This window comes from Paroedura picta, chromosome 2, assembly GCF_049243985.1.
Source record: "Paroedura picta isolate Pp20150507F chromosome 2, Ppicta_v3.0, whole genome shotgun sequence".
Lineage (NCBI taxonomy): Eukaryota > Metazoa > Chordata > Lepidosauria > Squamata > Gekkonidae > Paroedura > Paroedura picta.
The window spans coordinates 90,368,562-90,385,009 of NC_135370.1; the positions used below are offsets into that span (position 1 = coordinate 90,368,562).

Below are 16,448 nucleotides of genomic sequence, written 5' to 3' on the forward strand. Positions count from 1 at the left end.
TGAAGGTAATTACTAGAACCTTAAGTCTGATTCAGAATTCAACCGGTAACCAATGCAGCTATTGAAGTGTGGGCCTGATGTGTGCCCTCCAACATGTTACCGTGAGAACCCTGGTTGCTGCATTCTGGGCTAGGCTTGTGTGCCTGAAGCGGCCAGCACCACGGTGCAGGGAGGAGAGGCGGTGCTGGTGCACTACCCAGCAACCGCATGCAGGCGCACTGAGCTTGCATGCGTACCCCAACAGGCACGCCAATGCCATCCCTCGCCCCCATGCCGCTGGCCAGTTCGGGCATGAATGGCCGCTTTGGTGGCCAAAGCACCCAAGCCTTCCTGGGCTAATCCAGTCTAGAGGTGACTGTCGCATGGATCACTATGGCTATATGTTCTGGGGCCAGGTAGGGCCCTACTTATCTGCAAGACCACCTATCTCCTTATGCCCCCCGCAGGACGCTATGCAAGGTAGGAATCTGCTGGCTGTCCCGGGCCCCTGGGACGTTTGCCTAGCCTTTTTGGCCCTGGCCCCAACCTGGTGGAATGAGCTCCCTGAAGAGCTACGGGCCCTGTTGGAGTTGTCAGCTTTCCGCATGGCCTGTGAGACGGAGTTCTTCCACTAGGCATATGGCTGAGGACCGGGTGAGTCATGGAGTTTCAGTGGATCCCTTTGCATTGGTACATCTGGATCCTCGCTCCCAACAATGAAGAGCTTTGGCCCCTATAGCTGGACAGAGGGAGAGGGTGTGGGAGGGTTAGAACTCTGTATTGCTATCTTTTAATGCTTAGTGTTTGTTAATTTTAATGGATTTTAATGGGGTTATACTGTTTTTTATCATTTTATTGTGAACCGCCATGAGTCTGAATGGAATGTGGCGGTATATAAATACAAAAATAAATAAATAAAATGAAAATAAATAGTAACTTAACTTGGTGCAAGTGGAAGAAGGCCAGCCATGCCACTCTTGTGACCTGTTCCTCCATGGAGAGGGAGGTGTCAAAGGTCATGCCCAGGTTTCTGGCTGAGTGTGCCACTAATAGCTGCACCCTAACCAGGCAGGATAATCACGCTTCCTTGCCAGGACCCTTCCTGTTGTTGTTGTTAGGTGCGAAGTCGTGTCCGACCCATCGCGACCCCATGGACAATGATCCTTCAGGCCTTCCTGTCCTCTACCATTCCTACTGAACCATAAAACCTCTGTCTTTGAGTTTCTGACAGCTCTGTTTAAGCTATCCCATCACTGCTTCCAGACATGTGGTTAATGAGGCTGGAGGTGAGTCAGGGCAGCCATCCATCAGGAGGAAGAGCTGGGTGTCATCAGGATATTGATGGCATCCGAGTTCAAACCTCCATGACCAGTTGAGTAAGAAGGCACAAAGATATTGAACAGAACTGGGGAGAGAATCGCTACCTGTGGCATGGGAGTTGACAGCGATGTGATTGGCTCTCTACAATTGCTACCCTGGAGGAAAGAGATCAGCCACTGAAAGGCAGTCCCTTGTATCCTGGTGTCAGTGAGGTGGGGAGCTAGTAATTTATGTTTGACTGTGTCAAACGCTGCTGTAAGGTTGAGTAGAATGAGCAGTACTGACCCACCTTGGTCCAGCTAATGACAGAGGTCATCCACCAGGGCGACCAGTTCTGTTTCAATTCCATGGCCAGACCAGGCTGGGTCCAGGACCAAAGCTTCATCCAGGAATACTGATAGATGGTCTGTGGCAGCTCATTCCATCACCTTCCCTAGAAAGGCTAGGTGTGAGACAGGGCAGTAGTTGGCAGGTACCTGTGGATCCAGAGTTGGGATCGGTGGAGAAGGAGTATACCTTATAATGATGAATGAACACATCACACTGGTTTGCTCCCCCCTTTATATTCATATGGCTGTTATTGTAAATACATGCACATTGGAATAAACACAACACTACAGTGAAACACTGAGATAAAAGGGAAATATTCAGGATCAGGTTTCAGAAAGGTACACATTTGAGGGGTTCCACCTCACTCCTCATCATGGCTTCTCTTTGCTGTGCCAAGTGGAACCTCCTAAATTTTTGGATATCATGCATTTATTAAAGGATCTAACCTTCTGTCAGGAAAATAAATGAGATTAATTCTACTAACCAACCATGGTAGAAAGAACAGGGAATAACTGACTCTTGTACCATGACTAGTTAGTCGGGCTGAGCTCTTTTCTGACAACCTTTGCTCCTTTAATAGGTGCATAATATGTAGAAATACAACAGGCACTACATTTGTTCCTTCTTTAAGGTACCTTAATGTGATAGTATAGAACCAGGATAACCACCTGTTGGACTGGCCCATTTGTTATGCTTTTACCAGTTACCTGACCCACAGAACTTTAATAAATGACCTGCCCTCCTAAATGGAGGGGAGGGGGTTCCTCAGGCAGTTCTTTAAAACACAGGTGTTATAGAAAAAGTAGTAACTCTAAATCAGGGGGTCCCAAAGGTGGTACCCATGGGCACCATGGAGCCTGTTTCCTGGTGCCTGCCAAATCTTTTTAGAAAGCAGGCAGAGTCAACTGGGAATTCTGCCTAGCAGGGCTTCTGATTGGTTATATAGATTTTTAAAAAACTGTTTCAGCAGTAGCTGCCACCAACACACAAGGATCTTCACTGCATGCTATGTGTATGCAAGAAAATATTTAATATGTTCATTTAAAAAGGCATCCTGTTAAACATAGTTTCTGCTGAAATATTGAATTATTACTTGAGTTATTCATGACCTCCCTGTGGCAGCCATTTTGTGGATGGCTCCACCTCCCTGTGGAAGAATTTCAAAGGTGTCCAGAGGCTTGAAGAGGTCGGGGACCTCAGTTAGTAAGCTAAGAAGCAATATGAGGTATAGAGACTTGTGTCATACATATATAAGGGAACTAGAGTTCCCAAGTGCTATATAGCAAGTGAGCATGATGTGGGCGAGCCTGGTCCCAAAGAAATGAACCTGGCCTCGACCAGGCCCAGGGCCTTTTCAGCCTGGCCCCAGACTGGTGAAATGCTCTTCCTGAAGATACCAGGGCCCTCCAGGAACTTAAGCAGTTCTGGAAGGCCTGTAAAACAGAGCTGCTCCAGCAGGCCTATGGTTGAGGCCAGGAAATAAGATCAAATAGATGTTGGCCTCCTTACCTGAAAATCCATCCACTCAAAGGAAAAAAAAACATACATCATTATATAACCCTCAGAAAACTAATTTAATCAAAGGGGGATCAGCTTTTAAATATTTAAAACCTAAATTTAATTTAATGCACTATATGATTTAATGTTCCCTGAACCATATGGGAGGACGGTATAAAAATCTAATAAATACATAATTTTTTTTTGTAAATTTGTATTTATTGATTTTTAAAACCAATTGTCACCTGCCCTGAGATGTCCCTGATCTTTAATATGGGGATAACAGTTATGGTTGCCAATTCTTGGTTAGGAAATTCTTGAAGATTTGGGGGCAATGCCTATGGAGGGAGGAATTTGGAGACGTCCCCCCCCCCCAAGAATCCATGGTATATCATAAAGTCTACCCTCCAAGAGCCAGTTTCTCCAGGAGAACTGAAGTTTGAAGATCATTTGTGATTCCAGTAGATCCCCAAGCCCCACCTGGAAGATGGCAGTAAATGAGAACTGATATCAAATAGCACTTGCCTATAAAAATACTACATGTAATCACTTTGACAACTTAAATAAAACACAATGTCTAGAGAATTATAAGCAAAGTTCTGCTTTCATTATATAATTCTCCCACTTCTACCTTCCCATGGCATCCCCAGAAAATCAAGGAACTATCCAGATTGTTGTGGGATGTGACAAAGGAACTGCAGCTTGGCGGGGAATGAGAATTGGCAGAAAACAGTTAGATCCTACGATATATAAATATTAATATAGTAACATAAGGACCAAAGTGTGAGAGGGGAACCTTTCTAGTTCTGAAAGTTTAAACACCCTCCCTCCCTTATATCTTTCAGAACATCTATCTTCTATAACATATATAAAAACACAATCTGTAAACCGCTCAAGGAGCGGTATAAATAAAACAGTAAGGCTAAGGGGGGTGGCCTGAATCCAGGATAGAAACAGGGGCCAACGATTGGACCCCTGGCCCCGAACTGACAAGAACTCCAGCCAGTTGGGTGAGGGGCGTGAAGCGCCTTCCAATTGGAGCCTCACCAGGACAGACCAGAGTTCCATCCTGCGCCTCCCGACCCGCCCACCCAGGGGCAATCTGCAGACATTGCTCCCAGTTTGCTCCTGACCACCGCAGGGAGAGGAGGTCAGTAGAGCTGCCAAGGGGGATGAGAACACAGGCTGCGCCAGCCCTTTTCACCCGAAGGCTGTCCTGTCATGTCCAACTGTAAATTGCCTCAGAACACTGACATAGCTGGCAGGAGGGTGGAGAGTGCGCTCCCTCCCGCTCCAACCTTCAGGCCTGCTGCAAAGGACCCTTTAACAGCCCCTAACTGAGGCATTTACGAGAGCAACGTAGGGGAGCTTCAAGGCATGAGGTGGGCATTCCTTTTGAGGGGGGGGGGTAATTTCACCTTCTGCCAAATGGCTGGCAGGGAGGCCACAGAAAAGCCCCTTCTCACTTAAAATACTGCTTGGCCGGGGGTTAAACACAGCCAAGCCATGTGTCTTTCTTCTTTGCAACTCTCTGAAGATTTGAGATCTACTGCATAGCGTTATTCTGCAGACGAAACTGGATGCTGTTGCGGAGGTTCTTTTGACTCCTGTTTCATCTGCACAACAACCCTGTGCAGTAGGCCTCAAGTCTTTCAATTCAACAATGACCTGTGTAGGAGGCAATTTTTTCTTCTTTACCACAACTCTGTCCAAAGTAGCCCTTTCTGCCTGGGGGGCTGATCTTTATACTATGAAGATGAGATGTAATTCCAGGAGCTCTCCAGGCCCCACCTGGAGGTTGGCTATCCCTGGGTTGGAAATATTCCTCGAGTTTTGGAGGTGGGACTTCAAAATCGTACAATGCCTCAGAGTCCAGTCTTCGAGGAGGCCGCAGGTGCGCTTCTGGGCCCGGGGTGGGGTGGGAGAGGAAGCATTCCCCCCGGCCCCGAAAGGACACCTAGCGCCTGTTGTATTTACAAGTACAACGGACTTGGTCCCTAGTATAACATATATAAAACATAACTAAGGTGGTGGGAAGGGTTGGCACTCATCGCCTACCTGATTGGCTTTCTGTCCAATGAATCTGGCCAATCAAGAAGGCTGTCAGGGCCCTGGCCACATTCCTCTCCAACTTCTTCCACATGGAAGAACTGCCAGCCCGCTCTACTGGACTGACTGCAGAAGGTAAGCCAGACAGCGAGTGGGAGCTGGGAGGGAGGGGAGGAGGGCCTGGGACCCAGGTAGGGGGGACCAAGTGCTTGCTCCTGCCCCAAGCAGCCCCACCGCGGCCTCACCAAGCCTCAGCAGGGCTGCCTGGGTCAGGGGGAGGGAGGCAGGGAGCCCCCACCAGCACTTGCCCCCACCCCGAGCAGCCCCACCATGGCCTTGCCAGGTCTCAGCGGAGCTGCGCAGATCAGGGGGGGAGGGAGGCTGTGATCCCCTGCCATGAGCAGCCATACTGTGGCCTCACCTAGCCTTAGTGGAGCTACCCAGGTTGGGGGAGGGAGGGAGGCAGGAAGCCCCCACCAGTGCTCACCCCCACTCTGAGAAGCCCGACTACAGCCTCACCAGGCCTCAGCAGGCCTGCCTGGGTCAGTGGGGTGAAGCTAGTGCCCATTGTATTTTTTGTACAATGGGCTTTTCCACTAGTACAGCATATTCTGAAATCAAAGGGAATACTCACCTGGGCTGAGTGGGTAGATCTCATTATCGGCCCCAAAAAACAGGTTTCGGGTCAGCTTGCGAGGGTCAATCTTCTGAGGAGTAGAAGAGGCTGGGCAGAGTGAGAACCTGCGCCGAAGAAAATTCTCTTCCTTCATGGCATGAGCTGTAGGGGTTTTCTTTAAGAAAAAAAGGGACAGAAATAAGAGCTTGTATCTAGTAAGTGGAAATGTAGATGTTACACCCATTTTGCAGGACTGGACTGGATTATTCTTAAACTGAATGTTCATTTTAAAAAGCTAGTTATGGATACACAGCGTCAATATGAAGCTATATATCTTACTGCTACAAATTGTAAGTCAAAGCCATTTTGAAATGTTTGTAAACTGAGTCAGGATAATATTCCCTCATGACACGTTCTGAGATCACTTTATGCTTGGGCTAATTAAATGAAAATAGAACATTTGGTAACTATCCGGTAATTACATCTGGGGCTACCAAGAGTATATTTTATTCCTACTGTTCCAGTACACATAAGGAAACTGGTATCATTTTCTCAATCTTACAAGATAATCTTTCCCCTGCAAAAGGAAATTGGTTTCCTTTTGGAATTGGATTTTTGAGCATCACTGCCAAATTATCACCAAAAAATCAGAAAAAAATCCAGCCCTTGTGCTTCCAACAGCCATTTGAATTGTAGAAATCAGCAGGTAAATGAGCAGGAATAAACTTTACTGCTGATGTCTGCAAATCTGCCAGCGCTTAAAGATACAGCAACAGGCACAGGCTGTACAGTTGCCCACTCTAATTATACTTCTATCTCCCTGCTGCATTATATGTACAGACAGGGATTCCCTTCTTTTCCAGGATCACCACCATTTGTCTTGTAAATTGATGCCACAAACCACCTCACCCATATAAATAATGCATGACATTAGAGAAGGTCTTATCCATCACATGTAACCAGTAATAACACATTATTATTATTATTATTATCATACAGTGTGTGAAGTGTAGCCAGGAGATCCAAGGATTGCCTGCCAAGGGATATTCAGAGGTGGTTTGCCATTGCCTACTTCCACGTCATGACCCCTAGAGGTCTCCCATCCAAACATTACACAAAGTCAGCCCTGCTTAGCTTCTTAGATTGGACAGGATCTGAGGTCCAGATCAGTGAGGTAATAATAACACAGTCATGTTTTGCATACTCCAAGAATGTAATAACTTAGTCAGCATGTGTTATATACATCTAAGGATTTAGGGACTTTTAGTCTTGTGCAAGACCTCAGAAGGTTCAGCTAACTAGGGATATCACAACACAAGACTCACTATTTTTAGAACACTGGTTGTTTTATGAAAAGAAAATGACCCAAGATGCTTGGCTAATCCACTTGCTCCAAGAATGAGAAAATGCCTCAGAAGCCTGGGTGATGTCATCAGGACCTCAAGAGGGAGCAACAATATCCTAATGCAGGGGTAGTCAACCTGTGGTCCTCCAAATGTTCATGAACTACAATTCCCATGAGTCCCTGCCAGCAAAAGCTGCCAGGGGCTCATGAGAACTGTAGTCCATGGACATCTTGAGGATCACAGGTTGACTACCCTTGTCCTAATGTACAGTGGAGTCATCAGAACAGAACTTTCAAATGTAAGCCTCCCAGGCCATTATAATTTTATAGGGACCCCCAGAGGGAAGCAGAAAGGGGGAAAGGGGAGGGTACAAATCTTTTCAGTAACAGATGAACCATTTGTGTCATTGGGGTCCGTTCAGATACACTCTGCCATTTGAATCCCCACTTCTGTGATGTGATGTTTGCCAATGGGATACTGAAATATATATTGGAGGTATGTACATGGAGGGATGACTGCTTATCTAGAAGCGTATTTTGAATTTGGTTCTTATATATATGTTTATTATTAGATACACCTCTGAGGAAGACAACAGAAAACCAGTTGACTTTGTCTGGAACTTCATTTTGGCATCTGGAGTGTAAAGTTTGTTTAAACAAAAAACCAACCCAAGAAGTTTTTCAAGAGATTGACTTTTATTATACCGTCAAGTTGGTTCTATTCTACGTTTTCTAGCTTAAAGGAGGCCAGTAGAGGAAAAGGAGGAGGTTTTGGCAGGATCCTGTGCATGCCTGAATTCATAAACAGACCTACATATGCAAGCAGCAGGCAACAAAGATGGGTTGCCTGCCAAGGATGTATTACAAGACTCAATCACTGCAGTAACAAGAGCATATGCCACTGTTGCAATGCTAGCATGTGATAAACAAGAGCACTGCTTGCACAAACTACATATCTGAGGAGAAGTCTATTAATACATACTGTAAGCAAGAGACTATAGCTTCACATGGACACATCCAGGTATCCAACAGCCACCTTGTTCCATATTAACATATGTTTCCTCTGAGATGTGAACAAAGTGTCTGTCCTTTCAGAGTACACTACTAGTCAGAGGAAATTAGGCGATGTGGGACAGTGAGGAGCCAAGGGCTGCAAGCTTTGTTTGATTAGGAGTGTTTATTATCAACAACAAGGTTAATTATCTGGATCTGTGAATTAACATATCTGCTAGACTGGTTTGCTTTGGGTATATTAGAGAAAAAAGAAAATGTTAAATATGCCTTTTCCTTTAGCTCATAAGCAGTACTCTAAGAGGAATAAAACCTATCACTGGAAGATTTTGAACGTAAGTAAGAATATAATGAAGTAAGAAAATAATGAATGATGTTTTCTACAAGGAAAATATCACTGACAACAGAAGGCGCGCTGCTGAGTTATCCTTAACCAAGCCTTTAAAAATACTGATCCATAGTCAGGATATAAAACGGTAGGAAAACTGTAGAAACATCCAATATGATTACAAACAAAAAGGAGGGTGTCCAGGAACATTTGCTCTGCTGAGAACAATCAGCCCTATAATAAATCTATCTTCTGAGGTGGAAACTGGCAAGTGCACGCACGGCCTTTTAGTAAGGGAAACATAAGAGAAAAGGAACTCAAGCAGCATAACCTTTTGAGATCCTGGATACAAAGAGAGAACAAATCCCTTTACAGGAAGCAGCAGATAAATAAAGCCTTATCTGCTGGGCTATTCCAGAAATTAACACAAAGAGCCTGAACAAAGGCAAGCTAACAATTCTTAATGAAAATACTATTTCACAGCTCTTTTTCTTTTATTCCATCCTCAGAATGACATCCGGATACAACCGTCGTTCTCACCAACACTTTTGCCAGTGGCAAAGAGCAAAATAAGGTAAATAACATAACATGAGTCAAATAAACAACTTAAAACTCTTGCACTTGTAATTTTATTCATTTTAAAAGTCTGCAGCTCACCACTTCCTCTTAAGACAAATTCCTATTCAGGAAGCAGCAGATAAATCAGGCCTTATCTGCTGGACCATTCCAGAAAACAGATTCCTGCAAAAACTGACACTGATGCAAAACATTCCATAAGCAGTAGATCTTCTGCTATTGTATCCCGGATTTTCAAAATGGAACTGTTGAGGTAACATCTGCCAACTTTCCATTTCAAAAGTAATAGATCATCCTATTGTCAGGTAAATACACTCTGACTTGCCACTTAAGAGCCAGTTCTTGCATTATGGAAATTACCTGGTTGTAGCTTCCTATGTGACTGGAATCACATGGTGTTTTGGTAAGGGGGAATTAAAACAAGTGTTCAGAAAGAGTGGCATTGTGGGAAGGCGGGAGTCATGGAGAAGCAGCACTCTGTCAGCATTCTTCCCATGGAAATTTAGGTTTGTCAGGAGGAAGACTCCTGTCCATTTCATAGGGACTTAATAGGATACTATGTACGTCCATACTCTGAAACCTTCCATCACCCATTTCCACACACTAAATTTCTGTTTCAGAGACAAGAAATTTTTCTTCAGGCCTTTTGACAACTTTAATTAATAGGGAAAGACCTTGCAACTTTCTGTCACCCACCAGTCCCCTAGATTTGTGTGTGTGTGTAAAAAGCAGATAACATTCAATCATTGCTTATGGATGGCTGAAAAAGCTAGATGGGAGGGGGGAGTGAGAGAGACAAATATGTTACACCATCAATACTCATCAGATGTAGTGTGCATGTTCAGAGTGTTAGGCTGGAGAGATCTTTTCTCAGGAGACTTTGCTATGTTTCAGAGCCTGACTTTGAGAATAAGCAAACTACAACAGCAAATCCTTTCAAGTATAATGTGTGCATCTAGAAGAAGAGGTGGGAAGAAATCCTTTCTAAAGAGATTTTGTAGGTCTTACGTGTTTCAGTGAACACTAAGAGGCTTTTTGCACGCCTTCAAAATCGCACAATGGTTGCCAATTGGAAACGCTATTGATTTGCCTTAACGCACGACGTCGTAGACAATCTGCCACACACCTGAAACCAATCTGCAAAAAGCGCTTCCTTGTAGCGCTTTCAGGGGAATCCCAAAAAGTGGATTCACCCTCCGGAAAGCGCTACACTCTTGCAACCAATCTGCAACACTAGCGAAAAAGACCTGTGCGTTAACATTGTTGCGGTTTCTACAAAGTCCCTCCTCCTGAGCCTGTCCTCCAAACTTCCGGCGAAGCGATCGCCATTTTTTTTTCTCCGAGCGAGCGGGGATAAACGCACCAGCGAGCCTCTTTCTGTTTAGAGGCTTCCCTGGCTTCAGTCCCTCCCCTTCAGTCACTAAGCACACTACTAAGCAGTCACTTTATTTTTTACACAGTCATTCAGCCGAAAATCGGGCCCGTGAGAGGGGGGGAGGGGGGGAATTTTTTTTTCACTCGGAGGCAGCGTGGCAATGATCATACGATCAAATGACAGCTCAAACACCCCAGGCAGCTGGATGGGTCTCTCCGTTGCAACGAATCTACACAGATTCGTTACAATGGGTGTGTTTTTTTTTTTTAAAAACCTTTCTTAAAGGGAAAGGGGCTGTTTGGGAGCATGCTAACGGCTGCCCATTGGCTGCTTGACGGCCAGGGGCGGGACGAGCTTGGCAATAGCGCTTCCTTTCTAGCGATTTCTGCCGAGACCGGAAGCTGTGGGAAACGCTACAAAACGCAACTGGATACCACTACAAAGGCAGGTATGTATAACGACGAATTCCACTATTTTAAATGGCGATTTTTCATTCAGTGACCAATTTGCAACAAAGATCCCGGTGCGTAAAGCCCCTAAAGATTCTCAGGGGTAGCTGGATAAGTTGTTGGAATTTCCAAAAGGAGCTCATAGGGATTCCAGCTTCTAGCTGGGACCTGAGATCCCCCAGAATAACAGCTCGTCTTCAGGCAGCAGGTATCAGTTTCTCTGGAGAAAATGGCTACTTAGAAGGTGGATTGTATAGCATTATACCCCACTGAAGTCCCTTCCCTCATCAAACTCCACCCTCTGCACACTCCACACCTGAAGTCTCCTGGTTCTTCCCAAACTGGAGCTAGCAACCATACTATACTGTAAAATTCATTAATTGTGGGAAGGACAAATATTCATCTCAAGAATCTAAGCTTGGTTGATAACTGCTCTCTACATGCCTATTTCGTTAACACTGTAGCTGTGTGAGCCAGCAAATACTGTATGTTATATCCATATATTCCTGGAGAAGACTCTTACGAGTCCCTTGGACTGCAAGGCGAACAAACCGGTCAGTCCTAGAGGAGATCAGCCCTGACTGTTCTTTAGAACAGTGGTCCCCAACCTTTCCGAGGCTGGGGACCGGCAGGGCATCGGGCCGCGCCCCCGCGGACCGCGCCCGTGCATCGGGCCACGCCCGCGGGCCGCGCCCACGCCGCGCCCACGGATCGGGCCGCGCCCGCGGGCCGCGCCCACGCCGCGCCCACGGATCGGGCCGCACCCGAGCCGCGCCCGCGAGCCGCGCCCGGGCCGCACTCACGGATCGGGCCGCGCCCGTGGGCCGCGCCCGCGGATCGGGCCGAGCGGGCGTGGCCCGCACAGGCGCGGCCCGGCCCTGATTCCCTCTCCCTGCCTCCCGCAGTAAGAAGCTTCCCGGGCCGCAAGCTTGTGGCCTGGGAAGTTTTTTACTGCGGGGGCGGGGCGGGGAGAGGGAGCTGCGGCCCGGTGCCATGGCCTTTGCGGCCCGGCACCGGGCCGCGGCCCGCAGGTTGGGGACCACTGCTTTAGAAGACCAGATCCTGAAGATGAAACTCAAATACTTTAGCCACCTCATGAGAAGGAAAGACTCCCTGGAGAAGAGCCTAATGCTGGGAGTGATCGAGGGCAAAAGAAGAAGGGGACGACAGAGAATGAGGTGGCTGGATGGAGTCACTGAAGCAGTCAGTACAAACTTAAATGGACTCCGGGGAATGGTAGAGGACAGGAAGGCCTGGAGGATCATTGTCCATGGGGTCGCGATGGGTTGGACACGACTTCGCACCTAACAACAACAATATCCATATATAGTTTCAGGTCTCTTTATTGAAAAACCTTATTCCACCCAAGAGAATTAACAAACATTTCAACATTTTTATCAGTGATCTGGATGAAGGGGTAGGAGGACTCCTCATTAAATTTGCAAATGACACCACATTGGGAAAAGTAGCAAACACCCCAGAGCATAGTTCAATGAGATCTGAACATGCTGGAAAAGTGGACAAATGAGAATACAATGTAATACAATATGGAGAATACAGAATTCTATAACTGGGCCACAAAAATGAGAATCATGTTTACTGGATGGGAGTGTGTGTGTGAGATCTTGGGGTACTTGTGCACTGTAAGCTCAAGATGAGCTGTGTGATAAAGTGGTGGTAAAGAAGGCAAATGCCATCTTGGGTTGTATCAACAAAGTCATCACATCAAAATAACAAGATGTAATAATCCCATTGTGTACTGCACCAGGAGTACTGTGTGCAATTCTGAAGGCCTCACTTGAAAAAGGATGTGGCCAAATTTGAGAGGGGTCAGAGGAGAGCAATGAGAATGATCTGGAGCTTGGGTACCAAGCCCTTTGAGGGAAGTCTGAGGTACTTGGGAACGTTCAGCCTTGAGAAGAGGAGATTGAGAGGGGACATAGAGTCACAGAATAATAGAGTTGGAAGGGATGTCATGGGTCATCTAGTCCAACCCCCTGCACTATGCAAGACACATCCCTATCGCTCATCCACTGTAACCTGCCACCCCCCTGAGCCTTCACAAAATCAGCCTCTCTGTCAGAGGCCAAGAAGACCCGGTTATCACATTTGGATATGAGCCCAAGCTGGCACCTGCGGGAGGGGACTTCTTGCTCTCTGGGAAAGTAAATGGTTTGGGTGGGAAATTGAACCAGTAAAAGGGAATGTATTCTGTGTATTGATCAGATTCGACTATTAACGTCTAGGTGTCCTGAGCTGCTAGGAATAAAGCTATCTATTAATCCAGAAGTGTCGTCCTGACAAAGGGACCTCATAGATCATCTAGTCCAACCCCCTGCACTATGCAGGACACTCACATCCCAATCGCTCATCTACTGTAACCTGCCACCCCTTTGAGACTTCACAGAATCAGCCTCTCCATCAGATGGCTATCTAACCTCTATTTAAAAGTGGCCTCTATTTAAAAATTTACAAAGATGGAGAACCCACCACCACCCGAGGAAGCCTGTTCCACTGAGAAACCGCTCTAACTGTCAGGAACTTCTTCTGGATGTTTAGATGGAATTTCTTTTGAATTAATTTCATCCCATTTGTTCTGGTCTGTCCCTCTGGGGCAAGAGAGAACAATTCTGCTCCATCCTCCATATGGCAGCCTTTTAAATACCTGAAGATGGTTATCAGATCCCCTCTCAGTTGTCTCCTCTCTAGGCTAAACAGACCAAGCTCCCCCAACCTTTCTTCATATGTCTTGGTCTCCAAACCCCTCACCATCTTTGTTGCCCTCCTCTGGACACGTTCCAGTTTGTCAACATTCCTCTTCCACTGGGGTGCCCAAAACTGAACACAGTACTCCAAGTGAAGCCGAACCAGAGCAGAGTAAAGCGGTAGCATCACCTCCCGTGATCTGGACACAACACTCCGTTTGATACAGCCCAAAATCTCATTTGCCTTTTTAGCCACTGAGTCACACTGCTGACTCATGTTCAATGTACGGTCTACTAAGACTCCTAGATCCTTTTCGTACATGCTACTGCCAAGACAATTCTCCCCCATCCTGTATTGGTGTATTTGGTTTTTCCTACCTAAATGCAGAACTTTACATTTATCCCTATTGAACTTCATTTTATTCAGTTTAGCCCACTTCTCGAGCCTCTCAAGATCATCCTGTATTCTGTTGCTGTCTTCAGTTGTGATTGCAGTCTTTAAGTATTTGAAAGGTTACCTAGATAAACTATGTGTAGAATTATACTGGTCGGGGGGGGGGGGAATATCAGTCAAAGTAGTTTAGCAGAGGAATCAGCTGCCTAAGGAGGTGGCAAGACCACACTGTTCAAACGACAGGTCATGCAGCCTTTTCTAAAATGGTGTACAAAACTGGAACCTATATCTGGAACCTTCACAGCAACCCTATACAACTTTGACCCTGTGGCTTCTACATTTTTATGCAACTGAGAGGCATAAGTGGAACTAAAGGGAAGCTGTAAGCATACTGCTCCTATAATGCCAGAACTGGCTCTCAATCCGAATTTTCCAAAGCCAGAATGTCTAATACTATAAGATGCATATGGAGGTAGGTTGGCTACAGTAGGGTTGCCAAGGAGGAAAAAATGTCCTGTCTCTTTAATGTGTGGAAATAGATAGCTGAAGCTTTTCATAGCAAAGAAGTAAATAATATCCCCTTTTAATCCTCTGTTAAAGTGACAGGAGGACATTTTTTCCTCTAGGCAGCATTAAAAAGGAGGACACTAGATCATCCTGAGAGGGAAGAGAATACCGCAGTGTGTGTGTCTGTGAGCTATCGCAGCATCTCAAAGGAAGGAAGAATGCAAAAACAAAAAAATCCCCTATTCCCGTCCACACTTGGTATGTTCATTTCACGGGAACACTCATTTTGTGCTCCCATTTCCCGAGAACTCAGATTGAATATATGAAGCTGTTTTATACTACTATGTTCTGCATGTTTCCACTGACATCAGCTATCCAGAGTTTCCTGCCAAAGACTGGGCTTGGGGTTGTTTTTTAACATTTGCTACTTGGTACCTTGAGATAACTTTAACAGAAAATGCTAGGAGTTGCCAGATGATCATATTAAGGACACAGCAGGAACTGTGAATGAGTGTTCAGCAACAAATATAGAGGAGATAACGAATTAAAAGGAAAACCATATATGGTGAAAGTGTTTAAAAAATAACAGGATGAATCAGTCTCTAAATGCTAATGCCAGAATCTTCCAAGACAAGTGTTCAGCACTTAAATAAGGCACAGATGCTGAGGCCATATCTGGAACCTTAAAGGTGCCCCTGGACTCAAACCTTGTTTTATTGCTTCTGTCAAACACAGCTACTTGCCCAACTAATACAGAAAGAGAGCTTACTTCACAGCCTGCGACTGCTGCTTCCTTGTAGTTTGCTATCGAAATGGTGCATTCAATGCTAGTTCATGGCTTCAAGCAGATTACCGTATTTAATTTTTTAAAACATCACCTGAACATTAATGCATTGAGCCCCTCACTCATCCCAACAAGGAAACTTATTTTTAAAAGGCAGATTGCTTTGCGGGTTCAGAGTGATTTTTTCTGGTGACATCACAGGATGATAAGGGCCGTTAGTACTCCATGAAGCAGCTTCAAACATGCAGAACCATGGTTCATTTTTTTGAAAAATTCCAGACCTGAAACAGACCTGAATATAGTGGGAGAGTTTGCAAAAAGGTTCACTAATCTAAAGCTGTTACATCATTATTCACACAAAGTTGCTAGAAAAAAAAGTGAGTGAATACTCTTCAGGCCTAGGAATATTGTGCTACAGAGTAATGTAAAAATTAACTGTTGGGAATCGGGAATACCTACCCAAAGTATTAATAGACATCATGTTAAAAGAATTAATTCTAAACAGAAGTCATCTTTTTATTAATCACTTTTAGCTTGCTTTTGTGGTAATATCTCCCCCCCTTCCCTTTTGCCTCATGCTTGCTACTTCAACAGACCTGCATATTAGTGTGAAAAGATTAGTTTATATGCTTTCCAAGAAAATATTGGAAGAACGTTAAAAAAAAATTAACTGGCTTTTACATTTGCTTTTCCCATTTTCACTAACCTTTTAACATGCAAGCTGACTGCTGAGCACAAAGCTATTAATATTAACAAGGCCCATTCCGTTTTCCATTTGCACTGAGGGACTCTTGTCTGACATAGCAATTGTATTGGTCTCTCCCATAAAACCTGCAGATATTGTGTTTCAATCACATCTTTAGTCAGATCATGTATCTGCTTTTGACTTGCAAAATTCCATGTTTATAATGATGACCTCTAACTCTTAAATCCTGCACTATTAGCACAAAAAAGAAACAAAAAAGGTAAACGTTTACTATTGAGTAGGTAATACTGAACCTCCGGTTGCGGCTCAGGACAGTTTACAAGGAACGTGAAAATAAAATAGATACAATATAGATTCGGTAACTACAATCATCATCATTTATAATAAAAACAATAATAAGTGCTTGCTGACCTTGCTGAAATGGGTGACCAGTTTCACTTGCTATCAGTGTGATGAACAAGGAGAACAGTCACTGGC

General features: G+C 45.1%; 1 protein-coding gene across 3 annotated transcripts in view; it reads right to left on the bottom strand.

The window, feature by feature from the left end:
• The window catches only part of OSBPL5 (oxysterol binding protein like 5), a 212,596-nt gene that overhangs the window by 72,785 nt on the left and 123,363 nt on the right, over window positions 1–16,448 (bottom strand). For all 3 annotated transcript variants that reach the window (XM_077321552.1, XM_077321553.1, XM_077321554.1), the window contains exon 2: window positions 5,810–5,966. In XM_077321552.1, coding sequence (XP_077177667.1) covers window positions 5,810–5,966 — 157 coding nt within the window. The remainder of the gene's footprint in view (window positions 1–5,809; window positions 5,967–16,448) is intronic.